We start from the raw sequence: 15,157 nt of genomic DNA on the forward strand, positions 1-15,157 counted from the left end.
GCACGGAGACGTGCTGCAAAGTGGCACAATGGCATCCAAGAAATCAGCTGGTAATTTAGCAAGGAAGCAGGAGAAATCAAGGGGAAAAAGTGTCTCCAAGACCAGCTGTGCAAGAGGTTTGTGTTTCCTAGTGCACTTCCCAAGCCCCCTTTCTTTCACAGATGTGCCAGATGAGCTATCGCTGCACAACTACACAACTAGAGTGATTTGACAAACCTATATAGAGTCAAGAAAAGATTCCAGTTCCACAGAAATTTGCCTGATCTTATCCTGTGCCTCATGGGGTCTTCAGTCCTTCAGTTTTGACGGCGAGAACTGAACTTCTATACACATACCTGTGTGTATAAAATACATAAGATTAATAAATACGCGCTTTGTATAGATAGATCTATGTGAAAAAATATTCCTCTGACAGATAACCATAAGCCAAACACTCACATTAAGCCACAGAACAAAGTTTATTGGATCTTTTCAAATTCTTTGTACAGTTTTGCTGCTAAACAGACATAACACGTTGGCGTATCGCCTTTAATCTTTATTTCAATCATGAGTCCAACTTGAAAGAATTGGTAACACATTTAATGGCATCTTCAATAAATAAAATGACAAAAAAAATAATCTAGTCTTTGCACAGACACATTACAATCCACTCCAAATTCAATATTGCCAAAACATTGGGTTTTTTTCCTAAAAACTTGCTCCAAAAGGTTTTTTTCTTGTTTTAGCACTTAAATACACAGAAAAGTATATGATGAGAGAAAACAGATACTCTATTCTGAACAGAACTTGTAAAAAACAGTAATGAAGAAACAAAAGATAATTAAATCTAATTAGATTAAAGCATCCTGTTTGAAGACTTTTTGGAAAAATCCTGATTCTAACCTCGTATCAAAACATGCAGTTTCACTAGATCCTATCCTATGTCAGCATACTCATACAATAAGAATTAAATTCCGTGATTTAATCTTTTTTTTTTTTTTTTTAAGGGGAATTTCATAAAGCAAAAGCCCACACTCACAAAAGTAGCCATGGTCCATATATTCTGCAGTAGTAAACAGCTATTTGTGCTCAGTCCGTGGTTTGAATTCCTACCATAATGGAAAAGATATTGTAGTTTATACCCTTTGTTTCTGTACCCATCTCTTCCCCAGTGCAGCAGCCTCAAAAACCTCAGCAGGATGAGAATTCCTGCAAATACAGATCTGCCTGCACGGATCAGATTGCACGATGAGGACCAACGCGTCTGACTCTCATTAGAAGCTAGGCTTAATTTAAAGCTTTTCCTAAATAAAGTCATCAATAAAGAAAAGCTGAACACCAAGATCTCCAAATTGCAATTCCCTGTAATTTGCAACATTTATTAGCATATCACAAACCAATTACAGTGTCAGTTAATGTGGGAAGAACCACGCTATCATAAAAACAATCATCTTCAGTGAAAGCTTAGGGCACTCAAAGAATGTAGGTTGGGCCCCCCCAGACCTATCCATACTACATAGGGGAGAGAAAAGGTTACTTTCAACAAAAGGCAGAATTACACCATATCTGTACAAACATTTAAACCGATTTGTTTCAACTAGTGATCTGCTTATCCCAACTATTGCTGCTGACTCTACTTGGCTAATTCAAGAGAACGTGATGAAGCAGGACCCAATTTGTTTAAGGGAATGGAACTTTTTTCCTGCGGTTATCTTCCCCCTCAGTTGACCACATCATAACAAAAGTGCAATAATTTACATTTTTTTTCAAACAAACACCTATTAAAATGATACAATTTTAGGGAAACAAATTCACTAGTTTAACCATAAAAATATTTCCCCAGGTAACAAACTTTAAAGCATTCAGTAACACAGTATTTCAATAATAATAATAATAATACAGAAAATCCCTTCCACTTGTTACAAAAGACAGAACTGTTAGAAGATTTTGCTTATTGTACTCTATTTAAGAGTTTCACCATCTTGTGAAGACCATGCTGTAATTAAGAATATAACCACCATTTAAAATATGTATGGAAATACTGACCTGACTTTGAAATTATATTCTTAACCTGTTGCAAATGAAGACAAGGTAAAGCCCAGGGCCACGTCATCCAGTTACTCAAGAACTTACAAGACAGTTTATATCCAGAGTCATAAGAAAGCACCACTTTCCATAACATACTTTGTATATCTATTGCTGAAGAGCATATTAAATAGTTTTGTGAGAACTGCTAAAACAGATTCTCATACTAACTATATCTTGACTTACAGAATTCAAGGTTGGGGGCTACAGGGAAACTTGTGACAAAATTATACTCTGAAAAAAATATCTGCTAAATTTGGTCCGAGCATCCAAAAAACAAACAAGGGCACACAGGTCCCTCATTGCTTAATGTTGCTGTTTAATTGATCCTTAAAAAAAAAAAGTGTATGGCAATAAGGGCTGTCCACGATAGGCACAGAACTGTGACAGAATAAATAGTCTCTTCAGAGACATGTTTTAACTGTGGTTTTGCCATGGGAGTAACTGAACTTGTACTAATGAAGAACCCTGAAATTTGTTTACTATAGCCACGAGAGATTAATTCCTATTTAAAAAACAGATCCATTTGTAATTAACTGCTTTTCCAATCATCATTAGATATGTGAAAAACAATAAAAAAAATCTTTTAAAACAATTACAAAGAACGGACTGCAGTAGCAGCTATTCAAGCAAGATTCAAGCACAAGTTTAAATGAACTTTCAAGCTGGGAATTAGCCTTCTTTGTCGAAAATTTGTACAACTTTTTCAAAGACCTAAAAAAAAATAAGAGAAGAATATTAATTTTATGAAGTATTGGTCAAACAGTTACTTCAAGTCAAACCAGCACACACAATAACTGACAACATTTCAAACAATATATAGGTTTTTCTTAGAATATTCATGTTAATCCTTTAATAGTGACATTGGTATCAGTTCTGGGAAACTCAGACAGAAGAGAAACACAACTTCAGAAAAGCAAAAGCTTGTGAAAGTGAAAAAGACAAGACACTGTTAAACACAGAAACAACGAAAATGTGTTTAGTCCAGCTCATGTTCCAGCAGAACTAATTCATTTCTTAAAGTTATTCACATCTTAATCAGTTCTTCAAGAGTCAAACCGTGAGTTCCACAACCTCCCTCAGTAATACTTAGCACACTAACCACACACGCACATGTCTCAGAAGAATGCAAAAAATATGTACCCTGCCCCTGTCATCCCCATGTTTTTTTGGTTTATATACTTACTTCATCAACAGACTTAGAGGCATCCACTTTTCTGACTTTTCCCATTCTCTCGTACAAATCTATTATAGGCTTAGTAGACTGCAGATATGTATGAATTCTAGGAGGAAACACAGGGGAAAACAAGTGTTACATAGTAAAATAAAAACAGAAGAGAACTGAGAAGTTTTGGAGATAGTACCTCTTCTCCAGACTCTCCCGATTATCATCACTCCTACCACTGCTCTTGCCTCTTTCAAGACAGCGGCTAATACAGATCTACAAAAAAAAACCACAAAAAAGATGATCACAACCAAGAATGCAAGATGCTATCTTGAAAGCAGGAACAAAACAGAAATCCTGAAAATCTAAATAGGCCTGACACACAAAATGCTGTCCAGATCTGGTGGATGTAACCAGAATCCATAAGGGAAGTTAGATTCTTCCAGAGAAAAAGGATGGTAACTTTACACTTCATCAGTTTATTAAAATGCGGGCTCTTAAAATGGGATTGGGGTCAGTGGAAGTAAAAGCAACATTAAGCTCTGTGGTTTGACTGGGTTTCCAGCTTGAGACATGTAAAGAAGAAAACTACCTGATTTTTAAGGATCTGTTCAGACTCTCTGAAAAGCAGCATGTCAAATTAGACTACTAATAAATGCCTGCACTGAAAGAAAGTCCCTGTATGTTCTCCCAATAATTTTGCAAGGCTACATACTAAGTTATCGTAAGTTAAAATGGTCTTACATTTGATTTTTAAGTCTTCATTATAGCAATTTCATGTAAGTAAAACCTGAAGAAGTAACCATACTTAAAAACTGCTCAATGAACTAAGTTTTGAAACATAAAGGTAAGCAAGCAACATTGACATGTGTATACCTCACAAATACATTTATGCAATGCATGAAGACAATGATTTAAAATTATTTTTTCCTATAAAGTACACTCATACTAAAAAACCTCCAGAATATCATGTTGGCACTGTTTATTTTTGCATCTACTAAAAATATTGGAAACCCAAAATTAACACCCCAACAAGTGAAAAAGTTAATCTAATCTTATTTAAGTTTTTAAATAGAAAAAAGAAACCCTCACTTTTCTTTGAGATTAAAAAAAAATTGCAATTAGGAAAAAAAAGTAATAAAGTTTCTCAGGAAATTGGGGAAAAGGGTAACAGGAAGAATGTCATCTTAACATGCTGGGATTTTTATATCAGTTTTTATGCCCCAAGGGCACTGACATATTTAAAAGACAGCATGTGATGGCACTTGTTAAATGAATCTAATGTATCATTGTCAAAATGCCCTTGTAATCTAATGAGTTGCTGAATAAAATATTGATTACTGGCTATACTATAGTACAGCTCCTGACTATGAAATACAGACTACTTCAGAATTAAAGCAGACATTGCTATCATGTTCATTTTGGACTAAACAAGAGTTAATAAGAGTAAACAGAGTAATGTTTTCTGAAAAGTAACCAAATCATTTTGTATAATGTATTTAAAGTTTAGAATGCAACTGCCTGAAGTACTTCTTCAATGTAATGTGTTTGCACGTGATTACACCAAGTACATTAGCTGCCCCCGATTTCAAAAACATGCAGTTTTCCATCTGCAAAAACTTGGCCAAAAATCCTTGAAACTCACAGACCAAGTTTTCCTTCTACTTTTACACTAGTCCATTTACTACCTGACAGTTTTATTGTTCTTCTTGAATGATTCTCACAATATAGCAAGAAAGGAAGTTACAGAATAACACACTTCATTACCTCATTGTCACAATCGAAAAAGAGAACAAAAGAAACATCCGCCTTTCCATCCATAGTCTTATTCCAGCCTTGAAGATTATCTTCATTCCTGGGAAATCCATCAATCAAGAACTTGTTCTTCTGGGAATTGGCAGCCATTGTTTGATCCATAGCCTGATAAAAGAGAATTCAATTCATGATCTCCTGAACATACAACCAGTTATCTACTTATTAAATTACTCCCAAAATGTTGACATGGTAAATTGAGAAGCATTTATTTTAGGATTATTGCAGATTTGCAAAATGCATTTTTGATCCACCTTCAACGCATGCTAATTAATTCACTAAGGCACCAATATAGCCTTCTTTCCAAAGGAATTCACTACCTCCTAAATACTGGAACGTGCTGTTACATAATAAGATGCCAAAACATCCTTGATCTAGAGTTAATTCTAATGGAAAAACTCTAGACAAATTTAGTGCCACGAGGAACAGAAGCCTTTTCTATCTTAAAGGAGATACTCTGTTTGTTTTCCTGGGTATCTAACAAGGATAAAGGCTGGAGCTTTTTATTCCACAGGAACATTAGCAGGTGCTCTTCTGCTTCACCTGGCTATCTATTTTGAGAAAACTTACAGAAACTTAGTACTTTTAAGGCCTCTGCCCTCCAGTCAAATATGACTGAGCTGACTAAGAAGTCTAAAAGCTAGTTAAGGGAAACAAGAAATACAGAGTTTCACTGATTTCCCTAGAGCTACTAACAGAAAAATAAAATAAAATAAAATAAAAATAACCCATTCTCAGGGATCCCAAGGTATCAGAGGCCATCACCTACTGCCCTCCAGCCAGCCAGAGAGAAATGTGAGTAATTGCTAAGAGAAGCCCAGTATGCAATGTGTGCCTACGTGTCTGCCATTTCATACTACTCACACCGGAGGAAAGGCAATTCCTCCAGAATACGGCCGCTGCTTTGCTGCTTAGCCTGCAAGAGTGAACAAACAAGGAAATAGCCCTTTCCTTACCCTCTTCAGCAAACTGATTGTTATCTCAACCGGTACGATTTCCCCCTCCTTAATGTAGTTCTCAATGAGTTCTCCATACTGCGAGCCTGGCCTTTTCCGTTCATCTCGAAGGAGGTCACCGGCAGAGAGGTGCGTGTAGCCGTATTTCTGAAACGGGCACAACAAACAGGCAGCGTCAACATCAGCCAACAGTCAACCACATTTATTCTCCACATTACAACAGAAAAACACAGGTAATAGCATCTCACTAGCGACAGGTGTATTCCACCATCAGTGTGTAATATAACAATACAGCATACTCAGTATGCAATAAAGCACTGCAGTTGGGAGATTCTTGGCTAAAATGCTCACCAAGCCTTTGGTCAGACATTCATGTCCTGTTTTCAGATGTAATTTTGTCATGTTTGGAAACGAGACTGTCTCAAAGTCCCTAAAGTGCTTCTGGAGATGTTACACTGTGCAACGAGACATTTGACAATCACCAAACTAGATATGAGCTATACCCCATCCTAACAGTTCAGCTACTCAAAAATTGCAAGTGGTCATCAGTTGCTGGGATAAGTTGATTTACAAAGAGAAAAAGTTGCAACAATGCCTTTCCTTGCTATGTTTATGCATCAGGTTGGTAATTTTATTTAATTAACCACTTTTAGTAAAGGAAAGCACACAGGGTGATTCCAGGTCCTTTGGAGCTGGAGGAATGTTTCAAGCACAGCACAAGTCAGGAATCCTCACTGTGGTTCCAGCACCAATTTCCGTCTCTGCCTTGGGCAAATCACCTCTAATTCTGCACCTAAGGCTGCAGCGCCACAAACAGCCCGGCACACGCTGCTCCAAACCCAGCCCTGTGTGCCTGGCCCTGCTACCCCCTTCCCTGGGACCAACACCACAAACTGGGAGGGCAGCCCCTGGGCAGGTCAGTGCCATCTCCCAACGGTGATGTGGAGAATGAAGGTAAACAGCTACTCTGGTGCCACCCTGTGTCACCCCACCCACAGGAAACAGACGGAGAGCAGAGAGATCAGGTCCAAATCCATCAGTTTGATACCAGCACGCAGGAAAAACAGCAGTCATTACTCTTTCCTTTTACCTCAAACTACATCTAAAAAAAAGTTGCTAACGCTAATGCAAAATACCAAGGAAAAGTATTTATTACACTTGAATTTCTCAGGTATTTACCATCATAAATAAATATCTAGTGCAAACATACACTCTTACCAAAGAGAAATGCATTGTTATAAAGGAAATTCCAGAGCACAAAAAAAAAATATCATTTTTGCAGCTCATTTAAGACCACAAGAAAACTAAGTGAGTGTACTATGTTCCTGACCAAATATAGTCCACAAAAAACAGGCAATAAAGACATCTCCTTGGTGAATACCTAAGCGAGCTATGCATCCAAAGCAGAGTATACCTATGGCTACTAACCCTGAAGTTTTTACACAAAACAAAAGTAGCAGAAAAATTTTCAGGGTTATCAGCTTGGCTGCAGCAACACCCAAAGCAAATTTCAAAAAAGGTGTCTGAGCAGCATAATGTGACTATACACTTTTTAAGGCTGTGAACTTAGGAATTAAAAACTTGGCTACTGGACTAAGTACAACAGAAATATTACACAACTCACTAAGCGACTTTAAAAACATTTCAGTTGCTTTCCAATTTCACTTACAAAACCGTGGAAAGTCAGTTCTGCCATAGTCATAATTTAAGAAGGGATATAATTACCTAAATCTCCAAAACTCTACACAGCTGGCAAAAAAAAGGAAGCAAGATTTTGCTCTAAATAACTGTGAAGAAAAAGCTCCACAGACATCCTCTATAAGCTCACTGTACTCCTGCTTTAATGTGCACTGCATTTGGATATGCCTATTTAATTGTAAATCTAAATATTTACTATGAACTACAGAAACCATAAACCAGAATAAATCCTTCCTTATAAGCAAGGAATCTTACTCTGCTGAACCCTAAATTAACATGTAGTTCTTCTTGCTAAAGTTAAAGAACGATGATATTTTTAACATCAAGTTTCTATAAAAGAGAAAACAGGAGGAAAATATAATCCCTTCAGTTTTAGAGGATTACCAAACCATTTAATTTTCCTTGGCATTTCCCTTTTCATGCATGAAAACGAAATTGAGTCAGTCAATTTTTGGAATTCTCTGTCTTTTGCAACAGCAAACTAAAATCGTTTTTTTGACAGTTGAACAGGGAAGTAAAAGATAGAAGTGTTTTGAAGTGCTGTTGCATAAATAGACTTGTTTTAGATAGTAAATCGTATTCTAGGGTAACCTTCAGAATGGATTAACCAGGCAATAAGAAAAACAAACCTCTCCTTCAGGGGCAAAACATCTATTTGTTAACTGTACTGAGTCAAGAGCCAAAGACAACACGTCAGTTTAAACAATGCAAACAAGCAGAGAGAAAGGCTTGGCCGCTGCTGCGTACACAGAAGGGCTTCAGAAATGCGGTGCTCAGGCTACTCTTGCCAGTTTTAATCAATTCGTACAGGGCACGAAGTTTTCTTTCATCTTAGGCGAGATAAACCCTCAGCAAGCGTCCTGAACTGCAGAAAATCGTCACATCCCCAAGAGCTCACAAGAGACTCTGATGTAACTGCACAAAAAAATCAGGGCAAAACACTCTGGGGTCTTGCCAAGGTTTGCGTCCTGCCAGCATGACTTTCCAGCACTGCCAAGTACATCTTGATGCAATCCCCAGAACGTGACTTTTTGCAACTACTGCCTAATTCTCCTCCTCAGAAATCAGAAAGGGAGCAGGGCTGCGGCTGCCAAACAATGAAAAGGCAGTTTCTCCAGTTCTGGAAGGATGCACATATGCTAGATTCAGAATGTCAGACTGAAAGAAGGCTTGAAATAAAAACCAGGTTAAAAAAAAAAAATAATAATCCAAATACTTGGATGCCAAGCACCCAAAATGTGGACAGATTTTTAGATTACAGAAACAAAACAAAAAAAAAAATCTAGAATTAACTATTCTAAAACTTATTTCAGAGATAATGTTTTCTGCTACGCTAGCAGACTGGCATGCTATTCTCCTATAGAAAGAAAAAAAGATTAAATCAGTAAATTGCTATTACACAAGTTCTCATTATTTTAAAAACTATTTTTATATTTGGAGAACCATAATCAACGTCTCTTGCAAAAATTAACTGTGAATGAAAAAGATAAAAATCAGCTGTCTTCAGCCCACTGTAGACATCTTTCTCCTTTTTTTTTTTAAAAAAAAAAAAAAAAAAATCAGTGCTGTGGAAAGGCAAGCTCAGGTTTCCATCAATCCCACCAGAGAGCTGTTTCTCAGAACAGCACTTAGCAGTACAGTATAGAGCAGAGCAAATCCTTGCTCGCTTGTTTGTCAGTCAGTCCCATTCAGCAGGACAAACTGGGACATGCAAGCTGTATGTTCCACATCTCCAAATGACAGCCCCAGACTGCAGCCTCCCTGGGATGCCCTTCTCTCCCCTGTCCTATAGCCACTTCCAGCTTTCTTCTGTCGACCAGGATTAGCAATGTCCACTCCTCAGACAGAATGTGCTTTGCATTCAGTAAATAGAACAAACAGATGAATACAAGTGAAAATACATGAGTCATATCTGTGCTATGCTTGAATAAGGCGGAGTTTGCAACAGCAATCTCCTGGAGGAGTCAGAAAGGCTCAGCGGTGCACAGCAGCTGCTGCTGGGACTCCTTACACAGCCAGCTTTGGTGGGGGACAAGGTTTATTTCTCATTTAGCCCTGCGTGGTCCGGCAGCACATCTCTCCAGTACACACACAGCTTGATACTTCCTCAAGGGAGCAGAAGCCAAGAAAAAGCAAGAGAAACACAAATTACTACTTTGACCTTGACTCCTATCTTGGCTTATCATTGTTACTCTGAAAATGAAAGTCAAAGGGCTTAAGATCTAAACACATAAAATAGAAACTTTTATCGCCCTAGTTCTGACCTGTCGTATCTTGAGCAACCCTAATAAACAAAGTTTGCTACATGTTCTCAGACACACCATTCAAGAACTAGTTAAAATAAAAATAGAATCGTGTAAAGCCTACAACTTTCATATTCATTCTTCTTTTCTTTTTTAACCTAAAAAGCTTTTGTCCATCCTATTAGCAATTAGGACATGAAATGATAATTGGGGTATAAACTACAATGCATTAATAGACCTTCTGTCTGCTTATTCCAATTAAAAAAAAAAACTAAATACTTTTTAAAGTTTGAATTATGTTCTTGCCTTTTGGGGGGGCGGGGAACAAAAAAAATTGACATTAACAAAACGAAACACACAAAGGAGATCCCACTGACAGTGCCTGCAGGGAAGCGAGGGCAAACAGAGCACCCCAGTGCTTCAGGAACACTCAACTCAATAAAAGGCACCCATTTGGAAAGTCCAAAATCTAACACCCAGCAAGTAAGCCTGCGTTCTGCAAAATGGAAGTGTTTAGGGATAAATCTTTGGGGGTAGGAAGGAAGATTTGTATCATCACTCACCATGTTTTAAAAAAGCTTGATATTTCAGAAACATAAACTTCTATTCCAAAAAACAACTATGAGAACTTAAGGCTAAGTGGGCTACTAATACTTGGCACTCTTGAAAGAGATTTCAGAAGTTGAGTTTAAAGCAAACAATTTAAAAAGCGTTTTTATTTCAAGGAAGTTAATACTGTCTCTCAGCAGACTTCCAGAAAACAATTAACACATGATAGTAAAACCTAAATCCACTGCTACTTTCAGACGAGTGTTTCTGGTACAATGAGTTCTTTGTGTTATTTTCTTCACCCTAGGAAATCTCCCTATCACATATCTCAAAGCAATTTAAGAGCTTTTTCGATTTGGATATTAACATAAGCTTTTATAAAAGGAGAAGGCTCAGCATCCCACCTTGTCAGATTAATTTTAGATTTAACCACAAAATACAAGATAGGGCTGTGGTGGAGGTGAATTATATTTTGGGTACACAGATAGGGATGTCTTGTGTGCTCCAAATCCCTACAGAATCACCTTGCCAAAAGAAACACACAAACATAACACAACTCAAATCTTGTTCGGTATAAAGACAAATTATTTCGTTATTATTCTTCCCCCTAACCAAAGAGGTTTGTATTTCAGGCAAAGGTTATAAGGATGTAAAATTTAACTACATGAAAGCATAGTTTGTGCAGATTTGAAGAACACATTTTTTTTTCCTTGACTTTACCATAAGCATTTTATAAGCGAAGTGCAGAAGCCACCAATAAAATACATCTGTTTTGTCCTACCTGAACCCGAAATGCATTCAACTACCTGCTCAAACGTTCCTGCCTCACATGACAAGCTACGCAACAGTCCCAAGGTGATGGCAAACTCCACCTCACACAATGATGGAAGCTTTCAGGAGTTAATCTGCAGCGCTGGAAGGGAGAGGATAAGAACTGGAGAGGGAACTCTGTTTCATCCCTTCCTCAATAGGGGAAACTGGTCCAGAGCAGCAATTCTGCTGCACTTGCATTTCAGGGACAATCCTGTCAGTTTGTGGAACGTACACACGAGCCTTCCCTCCGTATCGGAGAAAACCGACTCGCTTCAGCTGTCTCTTCAAACCTTATCTGCGAAGATAAAGAAACCTAATCGCTTACCTGCTGTTCCCTTTCATACACTGTGTCAATACACATTTCCGCTTGTTACTGCATCTTCTTCCCTCAAATCATTTCTCCATTTTGGTCCAAATTGGGCACGAATACATGCCTTCTCTGGAATGAGGGACTCGAGCATGCACATACTGAGCAGTTATGATTTAGGTTAATACTTAAGAAATATGTATTTCGCCACCAACGTGTGAGAGCCATCACCCTTTTCTGAGAACGTAAAGCATAGTCAGCACAACAATTACAACACTTCTTTGAGAAATCATTCCCAGGTAGTATGTAATACCTCCTTTACTCTAGAAACCACTGATGGCTACTCCTGTTTTTAATATGATCATTTAATGCTAAAATCAGGCAAGATCTCACCTCAGCAAAGTGAGATTTCTTCCACGTGTGACGTGCTCTGTCCTAAATCTCCAGTATGAATAGCAATCGAGAAGTATTTATAGCTTATACTGACTTTTTGTTGAGCACAAACTTCAGGTTTGCAGCAAGATTCTGGGTCAGATTCATTCCAAATGTAAACTAATATTATTCAGCCCATTTACAACAAGGATGAATGAGGTTTATTATTACTCAGCTACAGCCTCTCTTTTCTCTGTGGCAAGCTGCCAACGGGGTTTAAAATCCAAACAAAAATACACCTTCAACCTAAGGAGAGCCTTGACTGCATACAGGCTATTTGACTGACTGCACCAGGGCTCTCTCTGGGGGCTGCCAGGGGGCCAGGCCAAGGATATGTGCTTAAAAAAGGATGCTGCTCTGCACTACCTCAGCCGCATTTCATCCTCACTTCCCTGTTCATGTTCTCTTCTTCTACAGCTTTCCAGCAGGCTTGCATCATTCCAACTCTCCCTTCAACAACCTGAGACCCTTTCTGCCTTAAAATACAACCAGCAGCTCCTAAAGAGGTGTCCAAGCAAGCAGGAAGGCTGGCCATTGCAGTCAGCGGGTCCGAGCGCTCTACTGTCAGCCCACTGACCCCAATAAACTTCCTTCCATGCAGTGAACGGGATTGGCAGAATTAAAGCAAATTACATTTATTAGTATTCAGATGTGCCTTTCCAAGTTTAGAAAAGAAAATAAATACGGTACAAGCAAAGTTAACTTTCTTCTTTCATTTTTAGCTGCAAATACAATTTGAGTAGCAATGACTCATTTGAACTCCTCCGAATAAAGTGGTCTTTATCCAATTATATTAGCCTATCAAGCTAAAGGCATTTATACTTCTAAACATAGGCCAGTGGCCACACAAGGTACTTCAGCCCTAAGGCTACGCTAATGGTTTGGTGAAAGCCATTAATGACAGCCTACAAAATTCCCCTACAGTTTAAACTCATTTGTTTGCTATGTGCCAGTGGCAGAATTTGACCTTACCAAAAAGGCTTTATGAACCTTTCATTCCACAATTTAATTTAATGAATAAGATGCTTTAAATGAGAGTCTGTAATTTGAGGTTAAAATCCTTCAGAAGTAAAGTCATAACGGCATTTTTCAGCCTGGACCAAATTTGCATAACTAAGTTATACAACAGTGAGGACTGGGATATAATGGCAGCGTGGATAAACTGTAACAGCACCACCAGGGCATCACCAGAATAGACAACACACGAAACATGCCTCTGCCAGGAGTTGCGGGTTTTGTTTTTTCTACTAATAGTTTCACAAACATGGGCATTGCTACAGTTCTTATAGGCATTTCTTTCAGTGCGGGTATGGATAAACTTTGATCCCACACAGCTTTCAACAAGAAAAATACATACAACCGCTCAGAAAGAAAAGAAAAGCGCTGTTTCAAATCCAACACATGTGTTTGGAAGCATTCAGTCTTAACTACTTCTGTAATTATCCACCCGAATACAGTTTGATTATCCCTGAGCTTTTTGTTTTTTAAAAACTACACCACGTTCATTGACTGTTCTTAGATACTTCTTCTATGTCAAAGGGCTGTAAAAATGTATTTAGAAAACCAAAAATATGAAAAATGTAGCAAAAAGTCTTTTCAACCTATACTGCCAGTTTTATGCTCTTTGAAAAGAACAAATAAGGTTAACCACGTATGGTGTCAGGACATCCTATGACCTCTATCATATTACATCACAGAACAAAATTTTACTTCCACAACTTACAGCACCAGGTCAGAACTCCAACACCCTGCAGTGTCTCCTGTACCAGCTCATAATGTTTATGGGACAGACTTCAGAAGACAAGGACCTTGATCCTACACACTTGAAGTTAATGTAAACCACCTCACCTCCACTATCAGGCCATAAACCCAGTAGCCCGAGGCATGCAGGTGGCAGCCCTGCAATCATCTACGTGGCCATGCTGATGTGTCCAGAGCCACCCACATGAGCCGGGCTGCAATACCAGCCTGACAACACACCAGGAACTTCTTGAGGGCTGTGGTCCTCTGCCAAGGCGCAGTGAGCAACTGACTGGTGCTCCTGCTGAACCGCTGCCATGCTGGGGCAGCCTCCAAGCCTCAAGTGGGTGTCCCCCTGCCTAGGGTGGGTGCCAGTACAGGCAGACCCACCAGTGGAGTGGGAACCCAGGGGCGGATGAGGGAAGAAAAGGCAGGAGAAAGAAAAAGGCCGGCTCCTGGCTAAGTTGCCTGACAGGGGCACAAAGGGGAGCGCGGGGGGGATCTGCCACTGCTGCTTCACCGGCTAACGAGGAAATGCAGTCAATAATTTTTATTTTATCGTCTCCAAAGGGCGGATCAAGGTTGGACGAGAGCCCAGACTGCTGGGCGAAGGGACACACACTTCCCCAAGTGACCAACCCAAGGGGAGGCACGGACAATACCGGAGTGGCCCCCCCCGGCCTACAACTCCCAGCGTGCCGCACCCGGTGAGCCCCCAGCAGCCGGAGCCCGGCGGCACACACAGTCCCGTACCCCCCTGCTCCCCGGCGGTGGCAGGTCAGCGGCCCTCACCTCCACGATGCGGGCGCACTGCGTCCCCTTGCCCGCCCCGGGCCCGCCGAGGACAAAGACGACGACGGGCTTCATGAGGAGGAGGAGGCGGCGGCGGAGCAGCAGCAGGACAGCGGCGGTAGGGGAGCAGCGGCTGTGGAGCGGGCGGGCACGGAGGCCGGAGCCGGGGTGAGGCAGAGCCGCTGCTGCCACTGGCTGCTGAGCTGTCCCCGCCGAGGGAAAAGTGCTTCCGGGTCCCCGGCGGCGACCGGGAGGGGCGGGGCTTGCACGCGCGCAAGGCGGTGGCCCTCCGCTCCGCCGTCCCGCCAACCGCGGCCTGAGGCCTGCGACGCGCAGGCCTGCGGCGAGCGCTGCAAGCGGCTCACGGCCCTGGGACAAACGAAGGCCGGAGCGACGCTGCCGCAGTGCGGAGCAAGCGGGAAGGAAGGAGGGTTGTGCCGGTTTATTTCGAAATCCAGGGCGGCCACCGCCGCCGTCCTGTCAGCCCCGGCCCAGCCCAGCTCCGGCGGTGAGGCGTTGCCATGGCAACACCGCCGCGCCTGCGCGTTCCCCGCCCTCCCGCGGACCGTTTGTTGAGGCCCCGCCG

The 15,157-nt window shown here is 40.5% G+C and overlaps 1 protein-coding gene across 1 annotated transcript; it reads right to left on the reverse strand.

The window, feature by feature from the left end:
- Positions 1-439: 439 nt before the first annotated feature.
- Positions 440-15,045, reverse strand: CMPK1 (cytidine monophosphate (UMP-CMP) kinase 1, cytosolic). The gene is made up of 6 exons (XM_014939457.1): positions 14,572-15,045; positions 5,998-6,144; positions 4,997-5,149; positions 3,429-3,505; positions 3,251-3,347; positions 440-2,778 (listed from the first exon to the last, which is right to left on the reverse strand). The coding sequence occupies exons 1-6, from the start codon at positions 14,644-14,646 to the stop codon at positions 2,737-2,739; spliced, it is 591 nt and encodes a 196-aa protein (XP_014794943.1). The 5' UTR covers positions 14,647-15,045; the 3' UTR covers positions 440-2,736.
- Positions 15,046-15,157: the final 112 nt, after the last annotated feature.

Source organism: Calidris pugnax, unplaced genomic scaffold (genome assembly GCF_001431845.1).
Source record: "Calidris pugnax isolate Ruff unplaced genomic scaffold, ASM143184v1 scaffold18, whole genome shotgun sequence".
In the NCBI taxonomy this organism is placed as follows: Eukaryota; Metazoa; Chordata; class Aves; order Charadriiformes; family Scolopacidae; genus Calidris; species Calidris pugnax.